The following is a 27,713-nucleotide window of genomic DNA, read 5'->3' as shown; positions in this document are numbered from 1 at the left end:
CATTCAGAGCAATAAGAAACCTAACTTCAACCAAGCTTAACCTAACTGAGGGCTTCGCACTTCAGACCCCTCCATGATTTTAACTACCTAGTATTGTCACTTAACCTAACCTTGAAAGCCCCCGAATACCTACGAATCAGGCCAAATCCAATGTCAATTCTGCTTGCACCTAATTTAATCTGTCCTAATCTAACCTGTCCTATTCTCACCTAACCTGACTTGTCCAAACTTAATCAACCGAAATTGTCAGTACCTTACATATTGATAAGGACTCTGAAATTACACCAAAAGTAAGACGTGCATTAAGAGAGTATGACAGCAAGTTGCGCTCTTGGTGGTAACTCCATGTGGTGGTATGTGTGATATAACAATTCATTACGCATTTAATAATTTCCAGTATCTGTGGTAATCTATGAAGTATAACAAATATCCTGTGTAAGGCCCGCCCCCTTATGTTAAAATATTATCTTACATTTTTACCTTATCGTGCTTGCATGTTATCTCTGTAGTATATTATTACACTGTCTTACTTACAACATAACTTTGTAGTATATTTTTGCATTGGCATACTGACTGCTTAACTCCATAGTATATTTATAGCTTTTTTTTATACATGTATCTTGGTTCTGGAAAAGGACACCTCCATGTGGTGGCATCGATAAAACCTGGCGGCTCAAGGCTCCCCTGCCTGGTTCTGAACAAACGTCCCTCAGGTACTTTCCTGTCCCTGAAGAGAGGATGGTGGACTGCAAGAGGATGGCAACATAAGCGTGTAGGCCACCAGGCCACAACAACTACAGTATCATACCCCGTCCCACTTATCTCACACTATTCTACCTACCTGTCACCCCGCTGTCCCACCTACTTCCACATTGTCCTACCTACATTCCTGTCCACCTCTTTATCTCACACCTTCTCTCTTACCTGATACCTCCTCTGACTTACCCACCAACCTACCTACCTCCACCTCTCCCAACCCCCACCATCCTACCTACCACCACCTTTCCTAACCTTCACCAAACTACCTGCCCCCACTATCCTTCTTACTTCCACCGTCCTACTTACCCCTACCATCCTACTTACCCCTACCATCCTACTCATCCCCATCCTACAAAGTCCTACCTACCGTCGCCATCTTACATCCACAGTCCTACCTACCTTTGCCATCCCATTCACCTCCACAATCCTGCATATCCCCGCCATCCTACTTACCTCCACAATCCTACCTACCCCCATCTCTTCCAGCCCCCACCATCTCACCTATTCCCATCTCTCCCAAACCCCACCATCCCCACAGCCTATCTCTCCTCACCTATTAATACCCCACCATCCCCAAAGCCTATCTATCCACTCTTAGTACCCTACCATCTCCACAGCCTATCTATACTCACCTCTTTGTACCCCGCCATCCTACCTACCCTTACTTCTGCCTCACGCCACCTCAACCTACCTTCCCACTATCCTCTCGTAGGAGTGCAACACGGGGCGGTGTCTGCAATTCCGGGACTGCGTGCAATGCCTGCAGTTTGACGAAGGGCCCAGGACTGCCGACTGTGACACCTGCAACATCACACTCAACAAGATAGACAGTCTTGATGGTTAGTCACACTGATCCCTATACAAAACCCCAGAGCACAGTGATTTTTTTTCAAATGTTATTATAATTATTATTATTATTATTATTATTATTATTATTATTATTATTATTATTATTATTATTACTGTATTACTGTTGCTGTTATTATTATTATTATTATTATTATTATGATCCTGTAATCTTACTACCATGAGACGATTACGTTCGGGAAAACAGACAGTCCAGTTTTACTCCCTTCGAGATGCTGGAACCCGAGGCTTGCCTACTGTAGTCTAGATATTTAAGAATTGATGATCTGAAGGTAAGTTTCCAGTTTACTCTTGGTAGTATTGCATAATCGGAATGTCTCCGGTCACCTCTTGAGCCTTCGTCCCTTGTGGATTGTCACTCCGATTGGGACACTGTAACCACTAGACCATCAGGCGCTATATGGCCTATAACAAGACTTTGTGCTACCCATATGGTTCCTTTTTCCATTTACTCTATAAATTCTTACCCAAAGTTACTCATAAGTTACTGCATTAACTTTGTCTTTAGAATCCTGGCTGACATTTTGAACATGATAATTGACGGATTAATCTTAACTAGCAGGTAATGTGTAGGGCATTTATTAAAGAAAAATAAATAAAAGTGCAGCCGTCGATCATACAACTTGCATCGCGCCATGTACCGTCGTGAGGTGGTTAAAGAAATAGGCGTGGTGAGCAAAGGAATGGATGGGATGAGATGGAGTGCTGGTGGGCGGTGGAACTAGGGCGGAAACTGTATCTTGTGAAAATGGGTGTTGTAGGACTGGTGTTTTAAGTACAATGAAAATTTATATCAAAATACACTCCAGTAGTGAGTGTCGAGGGGGGTGGGAATAAATGGGTGTAGAGAGGAGGAAGATATGAAAAAGAAGAAGAGACTGACTTGGGAGGATGGAAGGGAGCCATGAAAGTATACCTCTGAAAATCGTTGTTGTCAGATTAAAGATTTGAGTGCTACTTCAGAGTGTTCAATAAAAATAAGAACTACAAAATACCTTCGCGTAGCTGTCATTACACTTGCGTTTTGCGACGCAAGCAGAGATGTAAGATATAAGTATGCAGATGGTTAGGTTTGTGAGGTGGAACCACGATTCCAAGGGCTTGAATAGTGAAAGAAATAGGTGGTCACATTCACTGGGCACGCTGATGACAGTTCTTCTTTCGTACTTTCTCTTTTCTTGTTTTCAAGATCCTACCTCACCCCATCCTATGGTGGGAAACAGAGATCAGAATAATGATGAATTATTATTATTATTATTATTATTATTATTATTATTATTATTATTGTTGTTGTTATTATTTCATATCGCTTTATTTGCAATTGGTTCTCTTTAGGTTCCTTTTGTGGTGACATGAGAGCTTTTTTACTTTCACTATGACGTATTTGCTCATACTTATCCCCATAAAGCTCCATCATGCTGTAAAAAGTGGATACAGGTCTGTAAATAAAAGATAATATAGCAGGGATTCCAAAATGGATACAATTTTCCACATCGTGGAAAATTTGGACATTCCAGGGAGAGAGGGGGGGATGAACAGATAAGGTCAGAATTGCCAAAGTAGTTTTTTTTTTTTATATGTTGTCGTATGTAATTTGATATGTTTTCTGGCCAAATGCTTATTGGCTTTTAATTCGTGCATTTTAATTTTAAGGTCAGAATTTTGGTTCTCAAGTAAATATCATGCTTCATAAATGGACAAGTTAAGGAATAATGCTAAATGGAGGCAAACCACTTTAAAATCTAAAGTTATTTACAATAACCCCAAAAGAGAGGGGGAAATTCCCCATTTTAGAAGTTGGGAGGTGAGGAATTATCAAAAATTTTCTGGCACATGTGGAGAATGACAAGAAAAAAGTTTGGGAACCTCAGTAATAGAGCGTGTCACCGGCATCGGAGCACCAATTCTCTCCATTTCTAGTGTGATAAGTTTAAGACATCGCAATAGTTCCTGGTGTTATGATTTATCAGTCAGGTCCAATCACTTCTTGTCGTTATAAGTTTATGCAGACAGCAAACTCCATCTCTGACCAGGCCAATGGCAAGCGTCAGCGTCCCGGCTCAGCCATAGCCTACAGACTGGCCTTTATTTCGTACTGCCTTCAAGTGACTACACTGAGTGAGTGACAGGCCAAACTGCTTCTTATAGCCCAGTATACCATTTACCACGCTGAGTGATAACCATACAATAATGAATGGCTATGTTTTAGTACGTTAAAGCGCACCAGTCGGATATGTCTAAAAGGTGTTTGAATCCGAGTGATATGCCACTCAGGATGAGTGACCGGTCATTTTCTTAAAAGTGGGACTAAGAGGCTTAGCCCAAGGCACCTGTACTGCTTATGAGATAATTAAGTATGCATGACCAACAAGGAAAGCACCACACAAAAATATTGTGAGACTTTACCGCCAAGTAAAGTTTTGGCTGTTTGATAGGGCAGACTGGGATGGATTTAGAAATTATCTTGCTGATATTCCATGGCAGTTTTTCTAACCCAGTGACATCAGTTCTACCCAGTCCCACATTAATGACTTAATACTGGCTAGTATGGAATTGTTCATACCCAGTCAAGAGTTTACTAAAAGATCTGTCCTCCTTTCACCGTACCTACCCTCCTTTCCCTGTTTCTGACAATTCTTTATTTGATGAGGGGGCTGACCCCCCTAAAAATCTTTAATGGAAAAGTGTATGAAATGGAAGACCTTCCCAGTAACCCAACGAACTCACCTAGGAAGTTTTAATCAAATCCATCAAACAGAGAGAGAGAAGGGGGTGGGGGGGGGGGCTGAATCTCTCCCATCGGTATATGCGAGGCCTCTTGATGTAGCTGTTTAGGTGACCTTGGTATACGGCACGTTGCCGAAAATGATACCAGCCTGTGTCTCAGAAATGATAATAATAATAATGATAATAATAATAATAATAATAATAATAATAAGGAAAGGAATCATTCTTTTTTGCAATGCGGAGATTTTCGTCATTTTGGAACATATTTCTCGTGGGTCAGTGATAGAATAAGACAAAATCATGGTTCTGCATCCTTTCCATAGCACTCTGTGACTAGCACCATATTCCATTGTTAATGTAATGTTACAGTTCAGCATTCAAGACGAAGATGACAATTTTTCACCTAGTTTTGTTACCCTTTGATGCAACCTTACTTGTAGAGCCACTGAACACCTCTCAGGGGTTAGCAGCCAACAGTTGTGTGCTTCATGATTGATAACAATAATAATAATAATAGTAATGACGATGATGATAATGACTAATAATAATTCCACTCCTACTCACCCCAGGTCAGATCGCCTCAGGATCGAAGCACTGCATATTTGATGACGACGAAGGTTGTCAGTTCAGCTTCACATACCGCTACAACCCCGACGCTACGGACACTAATATGGAACCCTACATCATACACGTACGCAGGGAGAAAGAATGTCCCCCACCACCGCCAGTGCTGGGTAAGATAGTGTGGAGGAGGGAGGGGAGAAAGAGGGCGGCGGAAAGTAAAGGGGAAATTAAAAAGTTAGGGAAACAGACAGGGAGGTAAATGAGAAATGAAAAAGGTAGGGAAAAGGAGGGGAAGGATAAAAGCAAAATGTAGAAGGTAGGGAAAGAAGGTGGAAGTTAAACAGAGAGGAATGAAGAAGTTAAAGAAGATGTCCTCCGCCACCATCATTTCTTGTTAAATACTTTGGAGGAAGGTAAAGAAACAGGGAGGAAGGTAAAAGAGAAATGAAGAAGATACAGAAGGATGAAGGGAAGAATAGAGGAGGTAAAAAAGATGGGGAAAAGACAGGCCTGAGGGAGGGATTAAGGTAACGCAAAAGGGAAGAAGGTGGGCAAAACGAGAGGAACAGAGATAAGACAGGAAAAAGGAAGAAATATAAGGAAAAAGATAGGAAGGTAGAGAACAAAACAGGAAGGAATGGAAGAAACAAGGAAGGCAGGAAAGAAAAGAGCAAGGCAAGGAGGAAAGGAAGAAGGTAAAGAAGACAGAATGGTACAAGAGAAATGCAGTAGGAAAGAAGGAATGATGGTAGGAAAGAAGAATGGAATGCAGGGAAGAAGAGGGATTGTAGGGAAGAAGAGAGGAAAGCAGGGAAGAATAGAGGAAGGTATAAGAGAAATAAAGAAGACAGGGCTGAAGAAAAAGAGGGAGGGAGGAAGGCAGGGAAGAAAGGAAGAAGGTAAGAAGGCAGGAAGAAAAAAGAGGAAATATAAAAAAAGAGGATATGAAGGCAAGGATGAACGAAGATAGGGTAAAGGGCACGAAGACAGGAGAGGAATAGGGGAATATAACGATTAATGTGAGGTAGGAAAGATAGGAGGGGGAGAAGGAGAAAAAGAGAGAGAAAGAAAATAATGTTAAATATAGAAAAATACAAAAGGAAGGTAGGAATGATAAGAAGAGGATGAAAAGAAAAACGGGAAGAAAAAAATTAATTTGTATGAAACTGCATAAACCACAGCTGAATGACTCCCATGCACGGCACAGATTAGCATATACTTATATCCCATTATTATATCCCTACACCTCTTCAGTACATCCGTACACCACTCCAAATATCCCTGCACATCTCCAACATATTCCTAAACCTCTTTAACATATCTCTAAACCTCTTCAACATATCCTTACCGCCAAAATATCCCTACACATCTCTGACAATACCAACACCCCACCAACACACCCCAACTCTTCGCTGACACATTCCCACACCTCTCTGACCTAATTCTTCCTCATTTTCCCACCTCTCCGACCTATTCTTCTTCATTTTCCCACCTCTCTGCCCAGCCATCAGCTTCGGTCTGATCGGAGCCATCGTGGCCATAGGACTGGTCACGCTGGTCATTTGGAAGATCGTCACTGTCATCCACGACCGAAAGGAGTTTGAGAAGTTCGAAAAGGAGAGGCTGGGGACTGAGTGGGGCACGGTGAGTAGTATACCCTTTTTACCCTAACTTGGCCGAAAACTGCCATATCCCCGTCTTGAATGTGGAGTTGTATCAATGGATTAACACTGGACCATGATGATAGTCATGAAAAGTGCTATGAAAAAACGTGTAGAGCTGTAGCAGTGCCTTTTTCTGCCACTGAACTGTGTAAACTATGAAAGGAGGAAAATTTGGACCAGGTTAAGGTGAAGGAACTACAGTGTGTGTGTGTGTGTGTGTGTGTGCTCTATCTGTGTGTACTGTATATATATATATATATATATATATATATATTTGTGTGTGTATATATATATATATATATATATATATATATATATATATATATATATATATATATATATACATATATATATATATATATATATATTTATATATATATATTATGAATTATAAATAGACAGACAGGTAAATTGAGTGAGAGTGACTGATAGACACAGACAGAGTTAGGTGAGATAGATAGATGATAGACAGATAGATAGATAGATATGTAGATAGGTAGACATATATGGAGATAAGAATGTGCGCACATATCTTACACATGTACTTTCACTCCACAGGAAGAAAACCCGCTATACAGAGGTGCCCAAAGCACCTTCCAGAATCCTGCCTTCGCTAGACAACGCCAAACGTAAAGGAGGAAGAGGAAGAATATGAGAGATGGAAGGGGAGGAAGAAGAGGAGGGAAGGAGGAAGAGGAGAAAAGAAAGAAGAGGAGAGAGGGGGAGGAAGAGGAAGAAAATGAGAGAAGCAAGGGGAAGAAGAAGAGGATGGAAGGAGGAAGAGGAAGAAGAGGAGAAAAGAAAGATGAGGAGAGGAGAAAGAGGAAGAGGAAGAAGATGGGAGAAGTAGGGGGAGGAAGAAGAGGAGGGAAGGAGGAAGAGGAAGAACAGGAGAGAAGAAAGAAGGGGAAGAAGAGAGACGAAAGAAAAGGTAGAAGAGGAGAGAAGAAGGAAACAGAGGAGAGAAGGAGGAGGAAGGAGAGAAGAAGGAAGGAGAGGAAACAGAGGAGAGAAGGAAGAAGAGAAGAAAAGCCTGAAGAAGTGAGAAGAAGGAAGAAAAGGGAAGGAGAAGAAGTGAAAGGCAGAAGAAAGTGAGAAGAGGAGGAAGCAGAGAAAAGACGGAAGAAGAGAAATGGAGGAAGGATACAAGAAACCGAGGAAACAAAGAGGAAAAGAGAAAGAAGAAAAGAAAGAAGAAAGAGGACAAAAAAGGGCTGAGGAAGACAGTAGGAAAACAGGCGGAGGGAAAGGGGGATAGAAGAGATTAAGAGGTAGATAAGAAGAAAAGGAAGAATAGAAATGAAAGGGGAGGAATAAGAAGGAAGGGAATAGGAAAATGGAAAAGCAGGATAGAAACAGATGGGGGGAGTACAATGCAAAAAACGAGGAAGGAAAATAACGATAGAAGAAGAAGAGGAGGAGGCAGAAACGAAGAGAGGAGGAGGCAGAAGGAAGAAGAGGAAGAGGAGGAGACATATGCAGAAGGGAGGAGAAGGAAGAGGAGAAAGGACAGGGAATGGAGGAGGATTAGGAGTAAAAGGCAAATGGGAGGGGAGGAAGAATCAGAAGCTGGAGGGAGATGTGAAGAGGAGGAGAAGAAAAAGGAGACAGGAACACTTCCAGACACTGATGTTGTGTGTATAGGTGAGGGGGAGACTTTGGCTTCGATGTAGCAGTAGTACATACCAGTACCAAAGTTTTGTACTCGTAAAGACAAGGTGGAGGTCATAAAACAGTAAGCTAGGCGGTCTAACTTCTTAAGTGAGATCTAAGGCCGCGTTCACACCAAATGCTTGCTGAAGAGGGCCGGAGTTTTGCCTGACTGTAACCCAAACAAGTGACCCCACTGGACGCTGATGCGGGCAAGAACTTCTGGGAGTTACAGTGAAGTAGAACTCCCGCCCGCGACAGCAAGCATTTAGTGCGAACATGGTCTAAGACACAGCTCCAGGCTCCAGATGCTTTCTAGTATCATTAAGATGGTATGCATAACTGTAGTATTTTGAGACAGATTAGAGTAATTTTATGATTAATACTTCAGTACTGTAGCCAATAATAAGCAGTAGATAAAGACTCACTTGTTCCAGAAAAGAAAATACTCTAATGATACTATATGTGGAAGAGTTCTGTATTTATGATAGGAGAATTCACCCCTTCGGCCCGATGAGGCACAGTATTTTGTATTTTATTCTATCACCAGTCAGCTCTGTTCATTTTAGGAGTGATTTTTCAAACTATAGGGTTAATACAACCTTACCCCTTCAAACCGAGAACGCACTTTAAATTTTACTCTTAGAACCTTCAGATGATTTCATTCAGCAAGAGAAAGACTGTTTGAAATGGAGAGGCTAGATGTAGCCTTCGTAAACACCTTCAGTGCTAAAGTGTTCTCCGAAACTGAATAAAATCGTAAATGAACAATAAGGCGTCATTGGGCTGAAGGGGTTAAGTCCCTTCCTACTTATGGACACTTCCTTAGCTGAATAAAACCGCCTGGCGGTGGGCTGGATAAAATGAACAATACATCATCGGACTGAAGGTGATAAATATTGCATGTAAACGATAAAGGCATAATAATTTTAATTAAAAAATAGGAATATTAAATCAGACGGACTTCTGGAAATGTTTATGTTAAATTTGCTTTTCCCTGACGAAACTGGACCACTCCCACACGACTAGAATACTACATCATGGTTTCATGAATTCGTGTTAGCCTTAGTAATGAGGTAGATATGAATCTCCTTAGCTTTTAGTCAAATCACCTCTCGAATCTGAATATACCTGGCCATCATCTGAACTGAAAGGGTTTACGGACCTTCGTCAGGTCAGAATAACTGCTCTTTATAGACAGGTAATATACGTGTGGATGTGAAAATGGAGAGGTTAGGGCGAATGTATAGAAGGAATGACATTTTTGTTTTTAATTAAGTGAAATACTGACCATGGAGTATATGTATACTGCACTGTACATTATAGTAAGTGCATAACTTTCAGAACAAATGTTTAAAATAAAACGTGAAATTTTGCAGGATGTAACTGGATAGAGAGTGGACCAAAAGTAAATAATCGACTGTGATTGCTGCAGACAAGGAATAAAAATATATCATACAACTTGACATGTTTCAAGTGAAATATACTATCCATGTGATAAGAAACAATAAGAAAAAATAAATATACTTTTCTAGCAAACACAAACATTAATATACACTGACAATTGACCACATTCAGTAGTTTCAACTTACGAAAATCATATTGACGGAAGACGTAAATGAAGGCTGTATTTAAACTCTTCAGTCTGAAAAGCCTGTCATACGGTGAAGAAAATCGTCTGGACATAGCAAGAACATGAAAGAAAAATCATCATAGGACTGAAGGGGCTAAGTACTTGCTGAGTTTCTGTCTGTTGCTCCATGTTAGTGTAAGAAAGGTTGCTATGCATTTATCGTATATAGTTCCGGATAGGACAGCTTATGGCTTTACGTTTGCAGTGATAAATACTTTTCGTAACTTAACGTCAAGATATATTTCATGGTAAGATGAAACAAAAGCATTCGAGGGCCGAATGCTAATCGCCCGCCGAAATATGGTGTTGGCCAAAGTATAAGCTACCTACAAACCAAAATTGAAGAAAATTAGCAAAACTCTACGGAATTCAGTCACCGCGTTTCACAAGAGCCAATCCATTAAAAAAAAAAAAAAAAAAGTTCGGGGGCCGAATGCTAATCGCCCGGCAAAATATGTTGTTGGCTAAGGTACAAGCTACCTGCAAAACAAATTTGAAGAAAATTAGCAAAACTACGGAATTCAGTCACCACGTTTCGCAAAAAAAACTATCCATATTAAAAAAAATATATATGGCGAGTGGCATTCGGTCGTCTTTGATCAAATCCTCACCAAAAGTAATAGGCTTTTGGTGAGGATTTGATCAAATAATAATAATAATAATAACACACTAAAATCAAATACAAAAGTTCTATATTGATGCCGGATCATATGGAGCTCGCTAAAGTAAAGTATCATACTGGGTTAGCTAGAATGAAGCACCCAAAATTCCTTAGGCGTGACTGAGTGACCGGCCGCTGCTAGAGATGCTCTCTCATCTGAATGTGTAACCCAGCTATCTGTAACTTCAACAGCCCCTTATTATTCCTGTCATGGTCTGGATAACTCTGGCATTCCCTTCCATCCCTGGGGGCAGGGTGGCTCAGTGGTAGAGAGCCTGACTCGAGACCGACGGGTAGAGAGAGTTCGCGCCCCGACCCGGTAACTACCTTGCTGGGAAAGGTAGCTCTCTCCCGCCACCTAGCAGGGCTATATGATCGATCAGGGTCTAGCTCGGGGAATTCATTTCTCCATCTAATGCTAGACGATTTTATTCAGCAGAATGTGAGTCCTAGGAGCTGAGTGTTAAATCACTAAGATTGTTTAAGCAAAGCTAAGAGAGAGTCCTGGGAATCCAAGAGCGTTAAACTACTAACATTGTTCAGGTGAAGCTGGAAGTGAGTCCGAGGGACCAAGGGTATTAAATTACAAAGATTATCAAACTGAAGCTGAGCGAGTCCTATGAATATGAGAGTTAAATCACTAACCAAGATTATTTAGGTGAAGCTGAGAGTGAGTCGTAGGAGCCTAAGAGTGTTAAGGCACTAACTAAGATTATTTAGCTCAAGCTGAGGGTGAGTCCTAGAAACCTGAGAGTGTTAGCCTGCTAAGATTACTTGGCTGAAGTTGTGTGAACCCTATGAGCTTAAGTGTTAAACTGCTAAGACTGCCTGGCTGAAGCTAAGAGTGAGTCCTAGGAGCCTAAGAGTGTTAAAACCCCAAGACTGTTTGACCGAAGCCGTTATCCAAGCCAAGATCCACTTATGCACGCCAGTGAGAATGATGCCAGAGTTCCTAGCAGTCTTAGCAGATCAGGAAGCTCTTGGTAGAATACTGATTGCTAGATGAAGGCGAATATCACACCAGACTCACAAGGGATGGACACTGGCCCGGCTTGTTCCAACTGTAGGGCCTTTATGAGCAGTAGCTGATTAACAAACCCTAGGACGCCTAGAACCAGAATCAAGTAACGCTCCTTCCCACGTCGAGGAACGCAAAGGTAGCCACAATTGTAAACAAGGACGCTGACAAAGCAAGATGATATGGTGAGATAGGTGTGCATAACTGAAGAGTAATGGAGGTCCTTCAGTAGCTTCTGTGCTATTAACATGATGGCATACAGAACCGTACTAGAGACGGTAGGTGCCACTCCCCAGCAATCCTCTGTGGTGTAAGTATCGGACAGTAACCCAAATATGAACTGAGGACGAGCAATAAGGCCAATACCTGCCACAGTCAACACAATGATCACACAGTGGAACAGACCATATGTTTTCTTCTAGAAACATCTTCGCGAACACAGCCACAAACACAGGCACGCTGAATATGATGACAGACGCATCACCCAGGGACATGTATCTGAAGGCGTAAAACAGCAGCATGAACGAGACTGTGCCCGCCACTCCTCGTACCACCAGCAGGAATCGTTTATCTTTAGGAAAGACTGAACCTCCCTGAAGTAAAGCTAGGGGCATCAGCAGCAGCAGTCCACTCACTTGCCGGAACAACGCTCTTTTATTGGGATGTAAGTCTGCCAATTCCTGTGGATAAGTAATGCCACTTTAAAGTCCATTCCAAATTAGCATCCCAATTGGCCACGACTCACACCCTTCCACACCTGCCGATACTCCCTTATTAAACCTGTAACTATAGTCCATTCCAGCTCAAAATTATAGTTGCAGGTGATAAAGTGAGGGAATGTGAGCAAGTATGGCATGGTGTTAGTCGTGGCCGACTGTAATTCTAATTTGGAATGGACTATAACTCTATAAGTTACCTTTCAACCCATTTGCAGCCAGTGTCCTCAGTATAGGACGGAACTGGGCATTTTCAAAAGTTAATAAAGAGAACCTCGGGGTAGGGACCTATGAGCTTGGCGACTATGAGCCGATAGGCAGAGGACAGTACGCTTAGTGACTTAGTACCCTTCCAGCACAGTCCCTCACACAGGAACCCTGGGAGCTAACGAGTTAACGCCTTAAATCAGGTGACGTCGTTTTTAGTCTATTCTTGCTTAATTTTGACGATTTTACTTATTTCTGGCAAGACAGCCACGTGGAGGAGTTAGGTATAGCCTCCATTAACCCTTTTAAACCAACGACGTATTTATATATTTTATTTTTGCTATCATCAGATGATTTCTTCAAAATAGTACATACTTCCAGTGGCGAAGGAGTTAATGACAGCTACTTTAACTCCTGTTTGGAAGAGCCTCCCGAAAGCTGGGAAAAAAAAAAAAAAAAAAAGTGTTCATGGTTGCAATAACAGGACGTAAGATACGTCATCGGAGAAGTGATTAATCCCAGTCATTACAAGGCGCCTCTAAGTGGAACAATATCGTCTGGTACTGGTAATAAAGTAGATGTGTAGTTTGTTCATGTGCATTCAGAGGAAACATGGAAACTGCATACCCAGTCCTGCCATATGTATGCCGATTTCGCTGAAGTCCATGTGCTCACTTTCCCCTATTTCTGAGGAGCGTGCCCCCCAAGAATCATTGGGGGACACACTCCGCAAATATCGCATTACGGATGAGAGTCTATTGTGCAACATGTACTAAGATATCAAAGCCATAACTGCCCTCTTTTCAGTACATCTGAAAATGATTTATGGGAGGGGGGAATGACCTCCCTAAAATTCATGACTGGAAAATTATATTGTGAAAGACCTTCGGAGTAACCAGAAGAACTCTCCTGGGAAGTTTCTTTCAAATCTTTCGTCTATTTCTGTTCGTTTTTATTTTTGGGATAGGGCTGATCCCTAGGAATCATTAGGGGGGACACGTTCCTCTAATATCGCATTACGAGTGAGAGTCCATTGTGCAGAATGTAATATGATATCGAAGCCATTTCTACCTCCTTTCACTACATCTGAGATATATATACATATATATATATATATATATATATATATATATATATATATATATATATATATATATATATATATATATATATATATATATATTTGGATGAGGGGGGGCTGACACCTCTAATAATCTATATCTATCTATCTATCTATTGCCAGATGCTTAAATCCCGTAAGGGGTGGCCACAAACAAATCGCCACCATGTCGCCCTGTCCCCCGCCCTTTCACTGCCCTGCTCCCAGCTCACCCCCCCCCCGTCTCATATACCCCCTCTCTCATATACCTCTCCACTCCATCCCTCCATCTTATCTCCAAAAATCATGGTTGGAATATTCTAATACACGTAATGGAAGACCTCCGGAGTTACCACACGAACTCACCTGGGAAGTTTCATTCACACCTTTTTCCTGTTCCTGGTCTTTTTATTTTTGGGAAGGGGCTGACCCCTAATAATCATCTGGGGAGATTAAAGCTCCCAAATTATCGCATTACAGATGGGAGCCTATTGTACAACCTGTATTGCCCTCATTTCACTACTTTTGATTTTTTTTTTTTTTAATTCTGTGAAGGGGGACTGATTCTCCCAAACAATCATGGATGGAAATTATACGTAGTGGAAGACCTTCCCAGTAACCAGACAAGCTCACTTTGGAAGTATCATTCAAATCCATTAAATAGCCTAGGAGGAATTAAAGCACACACACACACACACACACACACACACACACACACACACACACAATGTTTAACTCACCTCACAATTCCCTACACAGGAGCGCTTGTAACTCAATAACTCTCTACACCTGTGTGTACTTTGTGGCTTAACTCCTTAAGCACGAGGGCAGATTTTTTTAGTGTTATTCTTGTTCCTCCCAGACGATTTCACTCACCTTTGGAAGTTTATTCTTTCTACTTTCGGACGATATTACAGAGCTTTGAGAGGGCTCTTCCTCCTGCTAAGGGACATTATGCAACATAAGTAAAATAAATCGCAAAGGAAGAGGTGTTACGAAGCCCCCCATGCCAGAATGTATAGGGCATTTAATTATTACAAAATAATTATCTCGAGATTCGTTTACCTGAGGCGTTGAGGGGGTAGGAAAACAGAGACAGTAGCAGCAGTAGGGGCAGCAGAAGACGCAGAAGGACGAAAGAGTGGTCATCTGATCTTCCAGAAATCTTCATCGCCACAGTCAGCTCGATCCACTTTTCCACTCCACCTAAAATTCCTCACCAAGTAATTTTACGGTTTTACCCTCGTAGATCGAATACACTCCCATTCCTCTTCAAAACTACATACTCGAGTACATAAACAAAGTGAAGAAAGGAAACTGTGATAAAAAGTCTCCCAAACCTAACTACCTGATGTAATTGTTTTATCGTGGAAAGTTAATTGGAACCTTGTATAACACTGAGAAAGAAAAAAATGAGGCCAATCTTACCTCATTTCGGAACCTACTTTTCGCTGAAGTGTATGATCGGAGGCTTCCTGTTGTTCGTTGTATACAATAGTAGGCCTATCTGACGCTTTTGTTATTACTTATACGTTGTTGCTGTTATTAACGTCGTTACAGACTCAGTGACGTGTTACAGGAATATGCTTTGTGTAAGATGTGGCATCAGTGTATCTACTTCCTGTTCTGTTCTTGCTTGTAGGATAAGATCCTCTTATGTATCCTTGTGGCGTAAGTATTGCTGCGTTGTATTATCTGTTGCTGAAATCATTATAAACTCGTGGATGTTTATAACGTTAATTTGTTGTCTAGCAGGCTGCATCTTCATATATTACAATTCTTGCTGTTTGTAGTACACCAAACTTATATTTTTTTTCTCGTCAAACAACTACGCTCACAGCGTATTTATATTTTTTCCATTCTCACAAGCATCTATAATTCATTCACCTTAACTTGGCGAAGGATTTCGTCCTTTTCCAGGTTATTTCCCGTAGCTCGGCAAAAATTCGAGAACATTACGAAGCTACGAACTTTTCACTGCACTTCTTCATGACTAGCTTCATATTCTATTCCATTCTCGCAGTCATCTATGGTTCATTCACCGTAACTTGGTGAAGGATTTCGACATCTGGTATTATTATTATTATTATTATTATTATTAGTAGTAGTAGTAGTAATAGTAGTGCGGTAGTAGTAGTAATAGTAGCATAAGTTGTAGTAGTAATATTAGTAGTAGCAGCAGTAGTAGTAGTAGTAGTAGTAGTAGTTGTTGTTGTTGTTGTTGTTGTTGTAATACAGTAGTAACAGTAGTAGTAACAGGTTACTATGAAGGACAGTTACTGTACATCGATGAGCTGCTGAAGAGCAGGTTTATTGTTATTTGTCAAGTAAAGTCTAAAATATAAAGAATTTTCGTGCCTATAATTTCTGTGAATATGGTTCTCCCCTTCAAAAAAGACCCAATTTTCCCCTTTCATTAGTCCAGCGTTTCCCAACCTGGGGGGCGCGTCCCCCTGGGGGGGGGGCGTTTCAGTTTGCTAGCAAGGGCGTGGCGTAATCAAAGTTCAGCATAGGGCTAGGACATTCAAATGCGTATAGGGCATTCCCAAAGATATGTATGAGTAAGAAACTTTGACAAGAAAACTTCACAACCGTCATTCCGAGCAACCAAATGTAGTGTGCCATCTAGCATCTTAACCATCCATATGGAACAGATAAAAACATCGTTGTTTAATCGTCAGAGGAGTGGGGGAGCATCATGAATACAGTCCTGACCAAAGGGGGGCGCAGTACTAGAAAGGTTGGGAACCCCTGCATTAGTCTAAAGCAAAGTTATTATAAGGACAGCGAATGGAAAGGTTGAAGACTGGGCTACGCGCGCGCTTGCGTGTGTGTGTGTGTGTGTGTGTGTGTGTGTGTGTGTGTGTGATTTAATTATTGTGAAAAGGACGCCTTCACGTGCTGGCACAAATATACTCAGGCAGCTCCAAAGACTGGTTATACGAACGTCCCTGAACTCCTTCCCAATGTCCGGAAAGGAGGAGGATGGCTTGCAGGAGCGGGCAGCTTTGACCTGCAGTCCACTGCGTTGAATTCAGATGACCCTGGGGCTAAAAACTAAACTAAACTAAACTAAAATTAAATAAAAACCTACGACATTGTGAAAAATATCAAGATTTAAGAAGGAGGCGTGGGGGACGTGCGCCTCCCTTATTTTCGGATTACCAGTGATTACCGTACTTACAGTAAAGAACAATATTATTTACTAAACTATGTGCAGTAAATAACACGTTATCACAGAACCATTTGAAAGATCAAGAAATGTTACTTGAGAATGCATTTTGATTTGATTCCGGCCCTGCTTAATCGGAGTGAATGGGTAAATGGAGGTTGTAGCACCCCCAGTTCGAAATTCTCTCTCTCTCTCTCTCTCTCTCTCTCAAAATAAAAGTTACCACAGGAAAATGATCATATATATATATATATATATATATATATATATATATATATATATTGGTGTATATTTTGCAGGTCAGGCACAAAAAAAAAGTGTAAAACTTATATCTATTTCTGCCTGCAGTTCAAAACCTCAAGTTACAAGAAAGGATTGGTCATAAGTGTGTGTCAATTGGGGGGTTAGATTCCCTACAGATCTTTCCATTTAACTTAGGCCAGATTATCGTCCTGTTGCAGTTAACTGGACTCGTATTTCATGTTGCGCACTGGAGGAAAATAGTAATGCTACGGCTCTATCATTTCCATAACACTTCTTCGTGACTAGTGCTATGTTACCATCTTATCACTGTTCAGTATTCAAGATGGAGACATTACAGTAGTAGTAGTAGCAGTAGTAGCTGCAGCCTCAAACTCATATTGTAATGCTGTGTTTTTAAGGCGACTTCTCGTCGTAAAAACACTAGCTACTGAAGCGGGGTCCTCTTTCTAGACCGGAAGTAAAGCACTAACAAAGGAACAGGACAAAAAAAAAACAAAAACAGGCAGTATACCTTAACACATCTATTACCTAGATCCTACTCGTAACAATACACATAGAATGATATTCAAGACACAGGGACACAGAGATACAGAGTTAACACTTGGCTCTACTGAGTACTCATACACACTACAATAATCACACAGGGAGATTGTGAGTTTCCTTTAACAGGGTTTATATGTCACTTGGAGGCAGTATATAAATGGGATTGTTCACTTTAGGAATACACAAGGTTGGGAGTCTGGTTTGGGAATATTACTATAAAAGAGGTAGGGTGCGGATAGCGACACTCGACTCTGTCACCTTGTCACGGAGACACGTACACTTAGCTTTTGACTCGCCCGCGCCCTTACCTCGACTTGTTCATAGAAAACTCTCTGGTTCTTTTATATGGGGAGGGACTAGGATAATTCACAAAGTTCACTTTCTGCCCTGTTATCATTGAGTTCTGATGGGCCACTATTTACTATGGTTTCTTGTGGAGTCACTGTCACTGTTTTCCCTGTTTCCTGGGTATAGTCACTTTAAGTTGCACTCGTAGGTGGGGTACAGGGAGGCTCCCCCGTCTGGGGCCTCGACCTGGGAGGCAGCCCTCGTACTAGTGCCGCGCCGGTGGGGTGCAGGGAGGCCCTTTGGTCTGGGGGCCTCGACCTGATAGGTGGCCCTCGGGGCTGGGACCAAACAGCCGGAGTATTCGGGCCTGCTTCTTCCGACTCCGGGGAGTGAGGGAGCCCGAATCACCTTCGTCGGGAGTTGGAAAGTCTAGCCTGGGCGTCCTGGGACTGCGGGCACCAAGGGGGAGAGGCGCCGTCAGGACTGGACTGCGGCAGCATCTCCTACGGGGCTCGGACAGGAACAAGGAACTCCCGGGCGTGGGCGGTAAGCCCGATATCGGGCCTTGCCACCACTCTAGTGTCTCCTCCGGGACTATATTCCCGAGGGGAAAGAGGCTGGAGGAGGACTCACGTTGCCCGTGGCCTCTTGGGTGTGTCTGGAGGCCGAAGCCTGGGGTCTCTTTCCCCTATCACACACTCTGGCTGTAGCCGTGAACTTGCCTGGCGTACGGGGGACACCTATAGGGTGATCGGGGTCGCCCTTTCGCCGCGGCTTGGGACCGCCGGCGTGGTGTTGCTCCCGTAGTAGGAGACAAGCCGGAGTGAGGGGCACAGAGGCCACACTCTCTCCAATAAGGATTGAGTCTACCTTCAGGGAATTCTCTACCCTGGTACCTGCCCCAGCTGGAGCCGAGTGTCTACCCGTACGAAAAACAACTGCCGGGCGAACGGGGTCGCCCGCACGCTGCGGCTTGGGACCGTCCACGGGGTGTTCCTTCCGTAATAGGGAAGTGCTACACGTACGGTAGCAGGGGCTCTTTACCCTGATCCGTATTCTGGCCGTAGCCGGGAGCCGATCGGCCCCAACAGGAACATCTGCCGGGCAAACGGGGTCGCCCTCACGCTGCGGCTTCGGACCGTCCACGGGATGTTGCTCCTGAAGGGGAGAACAACAGGAGAGGGATGCACTGGGGCAACTCTCTCTCTCCCTAGTGTGTTAAGGCCGGGGCCTGGGGTCGCTTTCCCCTTCACACTTTCTATTAGGCCCTAGCCTGGGGTCGCTTTCTCCTTTTTACTTTTTATTAGGCCGTAGCCTTGGGCCTCTTGCCCTTGGGCCTCCTGCCCTAGAGGGTGTAACAAAGCCGTCAATACGGTGTTACCTGGGACTGAATTTGGTTCAGTCCCACCCCTATTCTGTCGATCACTGCTCCGCCCGCACAGTAGTTCACTTCCCCTGATCACCTGGGGTTGGGGCACTTGCGGGGAATAGGGACCTAGGACCGTGATGCCCTGATGACCCTCTTGCCCGAGGTCACTAAACTCACCGGTGTGTCCTCCTGGGCTGGTGGTGGGGTGGCGGCTCGGTGGTGGTGTGAGGGTGGTGGTGAGGTGGGAGGTCCGGCGGCGGGCACGGCGGGCATTTTACATATGAACGCGAGCACTGTGGACTTTAAGTTGCCCTGCCTCTTCAGTCACCATCCTATATACAGGGAATAGGGAGGGATATGAGGAACGTTTGTGTAACTGGGTAGTGGAGTAGCTTGATCATAACAGCACCACCAAATGAAGGCGACCCTTTCCACCATCAATCACAAAAGTGTATAACAAATTTACGATTTATTTCCTCTCATAACCCAGATTTATTTAGCAGGAAGAACTGTAGCAGTATAGGCTGCATAAGAATATTTTGCTATTTGGTTTCCTTGTCCTTCATGTTGGAAAAAAAAAAAAAATCCTCTCGTAACCAAAATCTAATATTCCTGAAAAAAAGAACAAGATAACTGGGCATATTTACACTTTTTTACCTTTCTGCAAAATAAAAATAAGTTACAACGAAGAATCCTTCTCAAGGCAGTTGACTCGTGGCGGAGAAAAATAGTATCCGTTTGGGCAGGCTGACTTGTTCGAGTTCACGCACGTACACAAATAATGACTTAGGCCTAACACATTCGTAATTCTATCACTCACGCCCTTGTACATTACTTTGTACGTTCTTAAATATTTAACTATATAGAAAGCGATGTACGAATTTGATATTTAAATTTGATAGGTTTTATTTAGATCTCATATTGACTAAGCGGCAGCGGCAGCGCATGTAGCCGACCAGTGGCAGCGTCACAGAGAGGACGAAGAAGAAAGCAATAATGGTGGTTTAGGGCGAATGTTACTCTGAAGTTCTTCGCGCAGCCCAGGGTTGACTTACCGTACTGCTAGGCCTCCCTGGCAGCCCTCGAGGCTTTACTGGAGACCAACGAGTGCCTGATCTGCCAGAATAACGACAGAGTTTATTCCACAAGACGTTTCAAAATGACGGACGCTGGGGGGGCCGTGACAAGCCGTTGCTGGTTATTAGCACTGCACTATAAGGATACACGCCCTTCAGTAGAACAGGTATTTAATACGATTATTAATTCTTTACCGTACGGGTGGGGCCTTTCCATATTTTCTGTTGAAGTGAGTCACAGATTATTCCTGGATTATATACCACGGCCACTGGGGATTTTTATAAACTTTCCTCTGAAAGCTATATATGGGGATTTAGAATGCATAGATATTCCTCCGACGTCTGCTAGTAGCCGGCCTTATTTTAATGTTTCTAACGTGCATCTATAAATTGGAAAGCTGGCTGTCAAACGGAAGCGATGTTAGGTTGGATTAGATTTGTTTCAGTTCAAAGTTTCCCATTGCTTTGGCATGGGATACACTGATGGGTCCAGTCGGAGCGATGGTTCAATGGTTGATAGATCGTTGATAATTCTTTGCCGCGGGCGACCTGGCCGCTTCCTTAAATCCCCCAAAATAATTACAGATATTTTGCCTTTATCCAATTACTTCATGCGGTTACAATGAAACAGTAAACTACCTGTGGTGCTTATGTACCAAAGTACTTAGCTTGAGGTCGGAGTTTGTTGTAATATGGGTGGAATCGCGGCGCCTGTTTGGTAAAGAATTACCATTAGGATTTTCAGTTTTATTACCGTTTCCGCTAAAAACAATTATGGTACGAGATTTTGATCTGTTTTTTCGATATTTTAGACAGTTGTGACACACTTTAATTGTATGGCATTTTCGTCACAAATTAGTTTTATTGTACTACTGAAGGTTAGGTTAGGTTATCTTCAAGAGTAAAATAAAATAATTTGCGACAAAAATGCCATTGAAGGAAAGTCTTTGAATTGTCAAAAATACCGAAAAAACATCAAAATCTCGTAAATCAGCTTTTGGTTGGAACAATAATTTAAATTATATGGGATTTTTTTTGCAGTCACTTGTTTTGCGAATACATTATGTACTGACGCAGTGCATAGTAATAAGGGACTGGTAAGTCAACAAGAGGGGTTGTGGAATGTTCTGCAGCAGGACTTTTGACAGCCTTTTGAGATCTCTGGATTAACCTGACATGTGCAACAGTGAAATTTCTTCCTTCTCAGTGTGAAGTTGTATTTGTTAAATATTTAAACATACTAGGTTAATTAGGTACAGTATATTTATAGATTCAGCCAGAGGGGACCCTGTTTTAATGTTAGCAGTGTGCAGCAGCAGCAGCGACACCAGTAGCCTAGGTTATATGCATTAATTTTGGGTAGTCCTTGAGACAAGACGACATTATTTTGCAGTTTTCTTATTTTCTCATACCTTTGCTCTTCATGGGATTCTTTAAATATTTATTGATTGCATTTTCCAGTTTCAGTGTTTATGTCTTGAAAGCGTTAAAATAAAAAAAAAAAACTTCTGGTTTTCAAATGGACATCATCATGTGGGTGGTGTGCGAAGACAGATGCCATCTTAGAACTTTTTTTATTTTTTATTTATTTATTTATTTATTTTTTTTTTAAGGCCTACCCTTCTCAGTGCATACTTATCTTTTTCCTAACTTTTATTTGTTCGTACATAAGCTAACCCAACCTGTCATGTGCTAACCTAACCAGCCTGACCTGTCCCGTATGCAATCATATTTTCCTTGTTTATTGATGGATCCTTTTCATACTTGGAAATTCATTAATGTACACCATTACATTCTCTGAATTCAAAGTGTTTTTTTTTTTTTTTTTTTTTTTTTTTTTTTTAAGAGGTCCCATGTGCCCTAAAGTATTACCTTTGTCTCAATTTGATGGGCTCTGAAGATCAAAGATTTCCAGCAGAAAAGGTAAATTGCATAGATAATAAGCACTATAAATGGAGACCTGTTGGTTTTTCTTGTCATGAGTTTTGTTGAAAAAAAGAAAGAAAAGAAACTGCCGCAAAAACAGGTCACTCTGTCCCGTAGTTTTACTGGCCCTAGTCACTCCGGCCTCCCACCCAAGTCACCAAAGATGGATTTATAAATGAGGCTGTTTTATTCTTTTACTAGGTTAAGTTAATAATAAATAATAATAAATGCGGCTTTAACGAGTGGATTTCTCTTAGGAATGGGGGAGCGGTGTGACTAGGGTGGGAGGCCGGAGTAGCTAGGGCCAGTAAGACTAGGGGCTAGAGTAATTTGAAATCACTGCAACTGAGCTCCCATGCTTAAAATTTACAGTTATTATTATTTTTTTTTTTTTCACTCTCAGACATTTACCATTTTGACAGCTCTAAGTTGCAGAAAGGCATAACTTTGAAGATATCGCCTATAAACCACCAGTTGTACATGCAAACCGTGGCAAGCAGCCACCCACCATGTTGGACTTATAGATTGATTCTTCTCTACTGTCAGTCTGTCACAGATCAATTGTCCCTACTAACCTAACCTAACACAGATTCACTTAACCTAATCTTTAACTGAATTTAACCTAACATAACTAACCTGAACAAATTGGGGACAAATGAGTTGCGGGCCCAAATTGACCTATCTTTGCTCTGCAAAGAATGCCACTGCCAGTGTCAACAAACCTAACATTGCACCTGAGTAACATGTTATTTTTGCAGAATTTAGGTGTTGAATGAATTATACAGCCTTTAGTAATGTGAATGACATTTCTGCAGAATCTATCTATTGCCAGACGCGTTAACCCGCCCCGTCCTGACCGATTTCCACCACTGACTCCCCTCAATCCCGACCAATTTTGGAAACAAATTTTTTTTGGCTAAAACCTCCGCTTTTGGTGACAAACATCAAAAATTCATAGAGAAATCGCTCACCTGAGGTAGCAGTACTCCTTACCGTACTGGGTTTTCTATCAGGCAGGCTCCAAAGAAAATGAGTTCTATGGGAGGGTAACTATTCCACACCACTCATAAATGGTATTTATTTATTTGGTACGAATTTATATGTAGTACAAGAATATATTGGTTTTCAAACAGTAATATAGGCAATATAAGCATTGTTTCACTCACTGACTCATCAACATACCTGACTTTTTTTGGCGACATTACCTGATCATCATTTCTGACTGTTTCTTCCTCTATTGCTACGTAAACTTTGTCCTCCACATTGTCATCAATTGGGGAATCACTGTGGCTCTGAATGTCTTTATTGGCCAGGTCAGTGGTAACAGGTGAAATGCCGAGACAATGCCGTGCGGGGGTGGGAGGTCATGTGGGGTAGGGCATTGTCCCTGTCCCTGCCTGGCATCTTGTAGAGAAAGGTGTCCCGTGTATACTTACCAAAAATCACACGCGAAAATTGAAAATTGTGCAAATTATGAACCTTGCAATTGCGCTACATACTGGTACGTCGATGGGTCTAGCTGTGACAAAACGTTCCGATGTACTCATACGTCGATGGGACGCCTCGGGTTAATCCCATAAGGGGTGGCCACAAACAAATCTCCTCCATGTCGCCCTGGCCCCCGCCATTTCACTGCCCTGCTCCCAGTTCATCCCCCTCTCTTATACTCCTCTCCACTCCATCCCTCCATCTCATCCTTGGCCTCCCCCTCCCTCTTCTCCCCTCCACCTCATTCACATACACTCTTCTCATTAGTCTCTCACTCCCCATCCTCTCCACATGGCCAAACCACCTGAGTGTGTTTCTCCTAATGCTTCCTATCACATCCACATCCACACCACAACGATCCTTCGCTTCATCATTTGTCAGTCTGTCTCTCCATGTGACTCCACATGCCCCTCTCAAATAACTCATTTCCATTGCTCTTACTCTTGACTTCTGGCCTTCCAACAAGGTCCAAGCTTCACTTCCATATGTTAGAGTTGGTATCATAATACTGTCACGTAGTAACTTTTTCACTTCCATGCTCACTTCCCTGTTTCCTATCACCGCTTTCAAGGAACCGGAACTTTTCTTCCTTGTGTACCCTTTCAAGCACTTCACCTTCTAAACTTCCAACCTTACTCATCACACCATCTGAGTACTTACACACTCACATCTTCCATTTCCTCCTCATCCATCCTTACGGTATATTCACTGGCTTCACCTCTCTTGAAGACCAGAACTTTACCTTTAGATTCTGTTTCTTGCTTGCTCTCCCATGCTAATCCACCAAGCCTTGCAGCTCCCCTTTGTCTTCACTTAACGGCACAGTATCATCTGAAAACAACAGTAAAGGGAATTTCCAAACACTGCTCTCTTTCATTAGGGCTGCTCCAACATCCACTGCCCTACCTTGTATCTCTTTTATAACCCCATCCGTATACAGATTGAACAACCGTGGAGACATGACACATCCCTGTTTCAATCCAGCCTTAAAATAGAAAAATTCACTCAGTTCACTATCCACACGCACTGCAGCCTTAACACCCTCATACATACTCTTCACGGCATTCAACAACTTCCCATTTACTCCATTTATTCTTAATACTTTCCACAATCCTGTCTGTCCATCCTGTCATATGCTTTCTTCAAATCCATGAAGGCTGCATACAACTTCTTTCCCTTCTCTAGAAACTTTTCCACTAAAGATCTAAGAATGAATATCTGATCTACACAACCTCTTCCCTTCCTAAAACTTCCCTGTTCTTCTCCAACTAATTCCTTTGTTATTTCCCTAACCCTGTCAATAAGTATCCCACCATATAGTTTTCCTATTACACTAAGAAGACAAATGCCCCTATGATTACCACATACTTCTTTTTCCCCATTTCCTTCATACAGGGGAATAATTATACCTGACTTCCAATCATCCGGGACTGTACTTCCTCCCAGGCCAATCTGCATGTCTTCCACATCCATTCTACTGCTATCTCTCCCCCATGCTTCAGCATTTCACCACACACTCCATCAATTCCTGGGGCTTTCCCCATTTTAACTTTATTCATCACTTCCACAACTTCCATCGTACTGATTTCTTCCTTTCTACTCACATCCCTCTCCCAGCCATTCCCCAGCCACTTATACACGCATTACTTTCATTCTCCATGTTCAACAGTTCTTTAAAGTGTTCTGTCCATCAGCTCACTTTTTCTCCCTTCTCCACTAGTAATATTAGTGTTATAAATGAATTTATTGTGAAACTGCAGAAGAGCTCCCGTGCATAAAATTTACAATTTTGTTTTTTCTCAGTAAACAATAATGTAATTATCATGGTGGTAGCTTTAAAAAGTTGTGGAAGTTCATAATTTTGGAGCTGTCAACTATAAAACCACCAGCTTTACACACAAACCATGGCAAACGACTACACACCATGACGAACTTTTTGGTAGGTTTGGCTCAATCCATCACTGATCATTCATTTCTACTAACCTAACCTAGTATCATGTAGCCTAACCAAATTCAGCCAAACCCAAACTTAATTTAACCAAACCTAACTACCCTGAATGAAGTGGAGATGTATGATTTCGGGTCCAAATCAACCCATTGCCCTCTGTTGGACGCCACCGCCGATGTCAACAAACCTGATTTAGTGCTGTTGAGTAACATGTTATTTTTGCAGAATTTGGGTGTCATGAATTACATACAGTCTTTAGTAACATAAATAATATTTTTGCAGATTCTGGGTGTCATAAATGAATTAGCAGTTGTGAAAGATAATCCCCGTCACAAAATTTTCATCACTTGTTAAAGGGAGCTCTTCTGCAGTGTCTCGCCCTCCCCCCTAAAAAATATCTAATACAGTAATCTTACCAATATCCGATGCAATACAGCCAAAGGCATGTCCGGGAAGTGGTTTTGTGCCCTTGCCTCGTGGACTAGTCCTTATGGACCCAAACCCAGCCTAACTTTGAAAGCCACCTAAATAACTCCCTACCAGACATGCATAGCACCTGTTTTAAGACCCTGTTCACACCAATAATGGACATAAAGCATGAAATAATGAAAAGGAACCAGAGAATGAGGAATTAGAAGTGAGTATGGAAAATGTTTAGCAGTGTACAGGGTACTGACAGCACATCTGTGGCCAACTCCTTTAAGGCTCTGGCAGTGGTGAAAATGCTCTTGAAGCATGGACAGTAATCCAGTGTTGTGTTGCACTTAATTCTTGCACTGTGAGTTATAATCGTTTAACACTGCACGTTCTGTTCTTAATTGCGCCATGCCAGTTTCAACTGCCAGTTTGCACTCCACAATTAATCCTTTGCATTCAAAATTCTAACTTCTTAACACTGCACAACACTGTAAATTCCCATGTGGTCTAGTGGTGAGGTATTGCAATTTATTCACTGTTTATTCTCAAAAACAAGCACATGTGACATCCATTGTAATTAGCATCTACCCATGATGGTAGTTAGACAGTAACTGGGGAGGGGGGAGCAACAGCAGGGGGCCAGCGGCCATGCGAAAACACGGCTGTTCGGCGCCACGCACCAATTTAAAATTACGGGTGGGAAAAAAATTCAGATTTTTTATTTTTTCGTTTTTTGGCCATTTTTGGGTTCCAAGGGTCCAGGCCCAAAATGTCCGGTTAATGGGCATCTGGGTAATAAAGGGATTACTTTATTAAGTACAGGCAAACCACGATTTATGATACCCCTAGATGTGATTCCCCAGAGTAGTGGTGGAGGTAGAAGTAACCCTACCCCGCCTGTAGTAGGCCTACCCCCAGTTTTGCAGTGGGTTTTGATTTTTTCTTTTTTTACCGATTTTGATGAAATTTTAGACTTGAATTTTGTGTTTAGGTTGATTTAGAAACTGTTTTTAGACTTCGATTAATGTGTTTTAGTCACAGTTGGAGTGAACACTGTCTTTTGGGTTACGGATTCTTGTCCATCTGACGACGTACAAAACAATGTGGACAACTAGGTGACACAGGACCTGGAGCGGTGGCATCTTCGCCGTGGGTCTACCCCCCAGAGGCTGTCGAAGAGAAGAGGAGGACAGCATGGGGGCCAAACCACCGCAAATCCCCCTGGCCCCTCACGGGGATCAAGTACCTGGGAGTGGCTTCGGTCGCTCGGGCAAGTACCACATCTCCCAACACAACACACAACAACACCGTTTTTTCTACACTGAGAAATGACTCCCCGGCTGTCATTTCTTGACGACTTCTTCTAGCCGGGGACATTGAGAGCAATCCAGGACCCACCAACAAATACACATGTCCAACATGCTCAAAACCTATCACGTCGAGCCAACAGACAAAGGGTTCAGTTCAATGCAACTCCTGCAAGAACTGGACCCATTACACCTGCACAGCATTTGCATCCAGGAAACATTGCACAAACACCTGGACCTGCTCCTTATGCTCCTTCCCCCCACCCATCAACCCCCCTTCCAATCCTACTCCTACTTCCTTCACACCTCCACAGCCAAACCCACTGACCCTTCCCACACCATCCAGTCCC

General features: G+C 42.3%; 1 protein-coding gene across 1 annotated transcript in view; it reads left to right on the top strand.

Moving 5' to 3' along the window:
- The window catches only part of LOC145415727 (integrin beta pat-3-like), a 59,505-nt gene extending 49,840 nt beyond the window's left edge, over positions 1-9,665 (top strand). The window contains exons 16-20 of the mRNA XM_080284955.1: positions 1,472-1,598; positions 4,923-5,087; positions 6,422-6,561; positions 7,140-8,563; positions 8,598-9,665. Of these exons, the coding sequence (XP_080141081.1) occupies positions 1,472-1,598; positions 4,923-5,087; positions 6,422-6,561; positions 7,140-7,214 (507 nt within the window). The 3' untranslated portion in view covers positions 7,215-8,563; positions 8,598-9,665. The remainder of the gene's footprint in view (positions 1-1,471; positions 1,599-4,922; positions 5,088-6,421; positions 6,562-7,139; positions 8,564-8,597) is intronic.
- The last annotated feature ends 18,048 nt before the right edge of the window (positions 9,666-27,713 follow it).

This window comes from Coenobita brevimanus, chromosome 103, assembly GCF_032717465.1.
Source record: "Coenobita brevimanus isolate Jiangsu-jjx chromosome 103, ASM3271746v2, whole genome shotgun sequence".
NCBI lineage: Eukaryota > Metazoa > Arthropoda > Malacostraca > Decapoda > Coenobitidae > Coenobita > Coenobita brevimanus.
The sequence above is the reverse complement of the archived record's forward strand: the minus strand, read 5'-3'. Positions and strand labels throughout refer to the sequence as shown.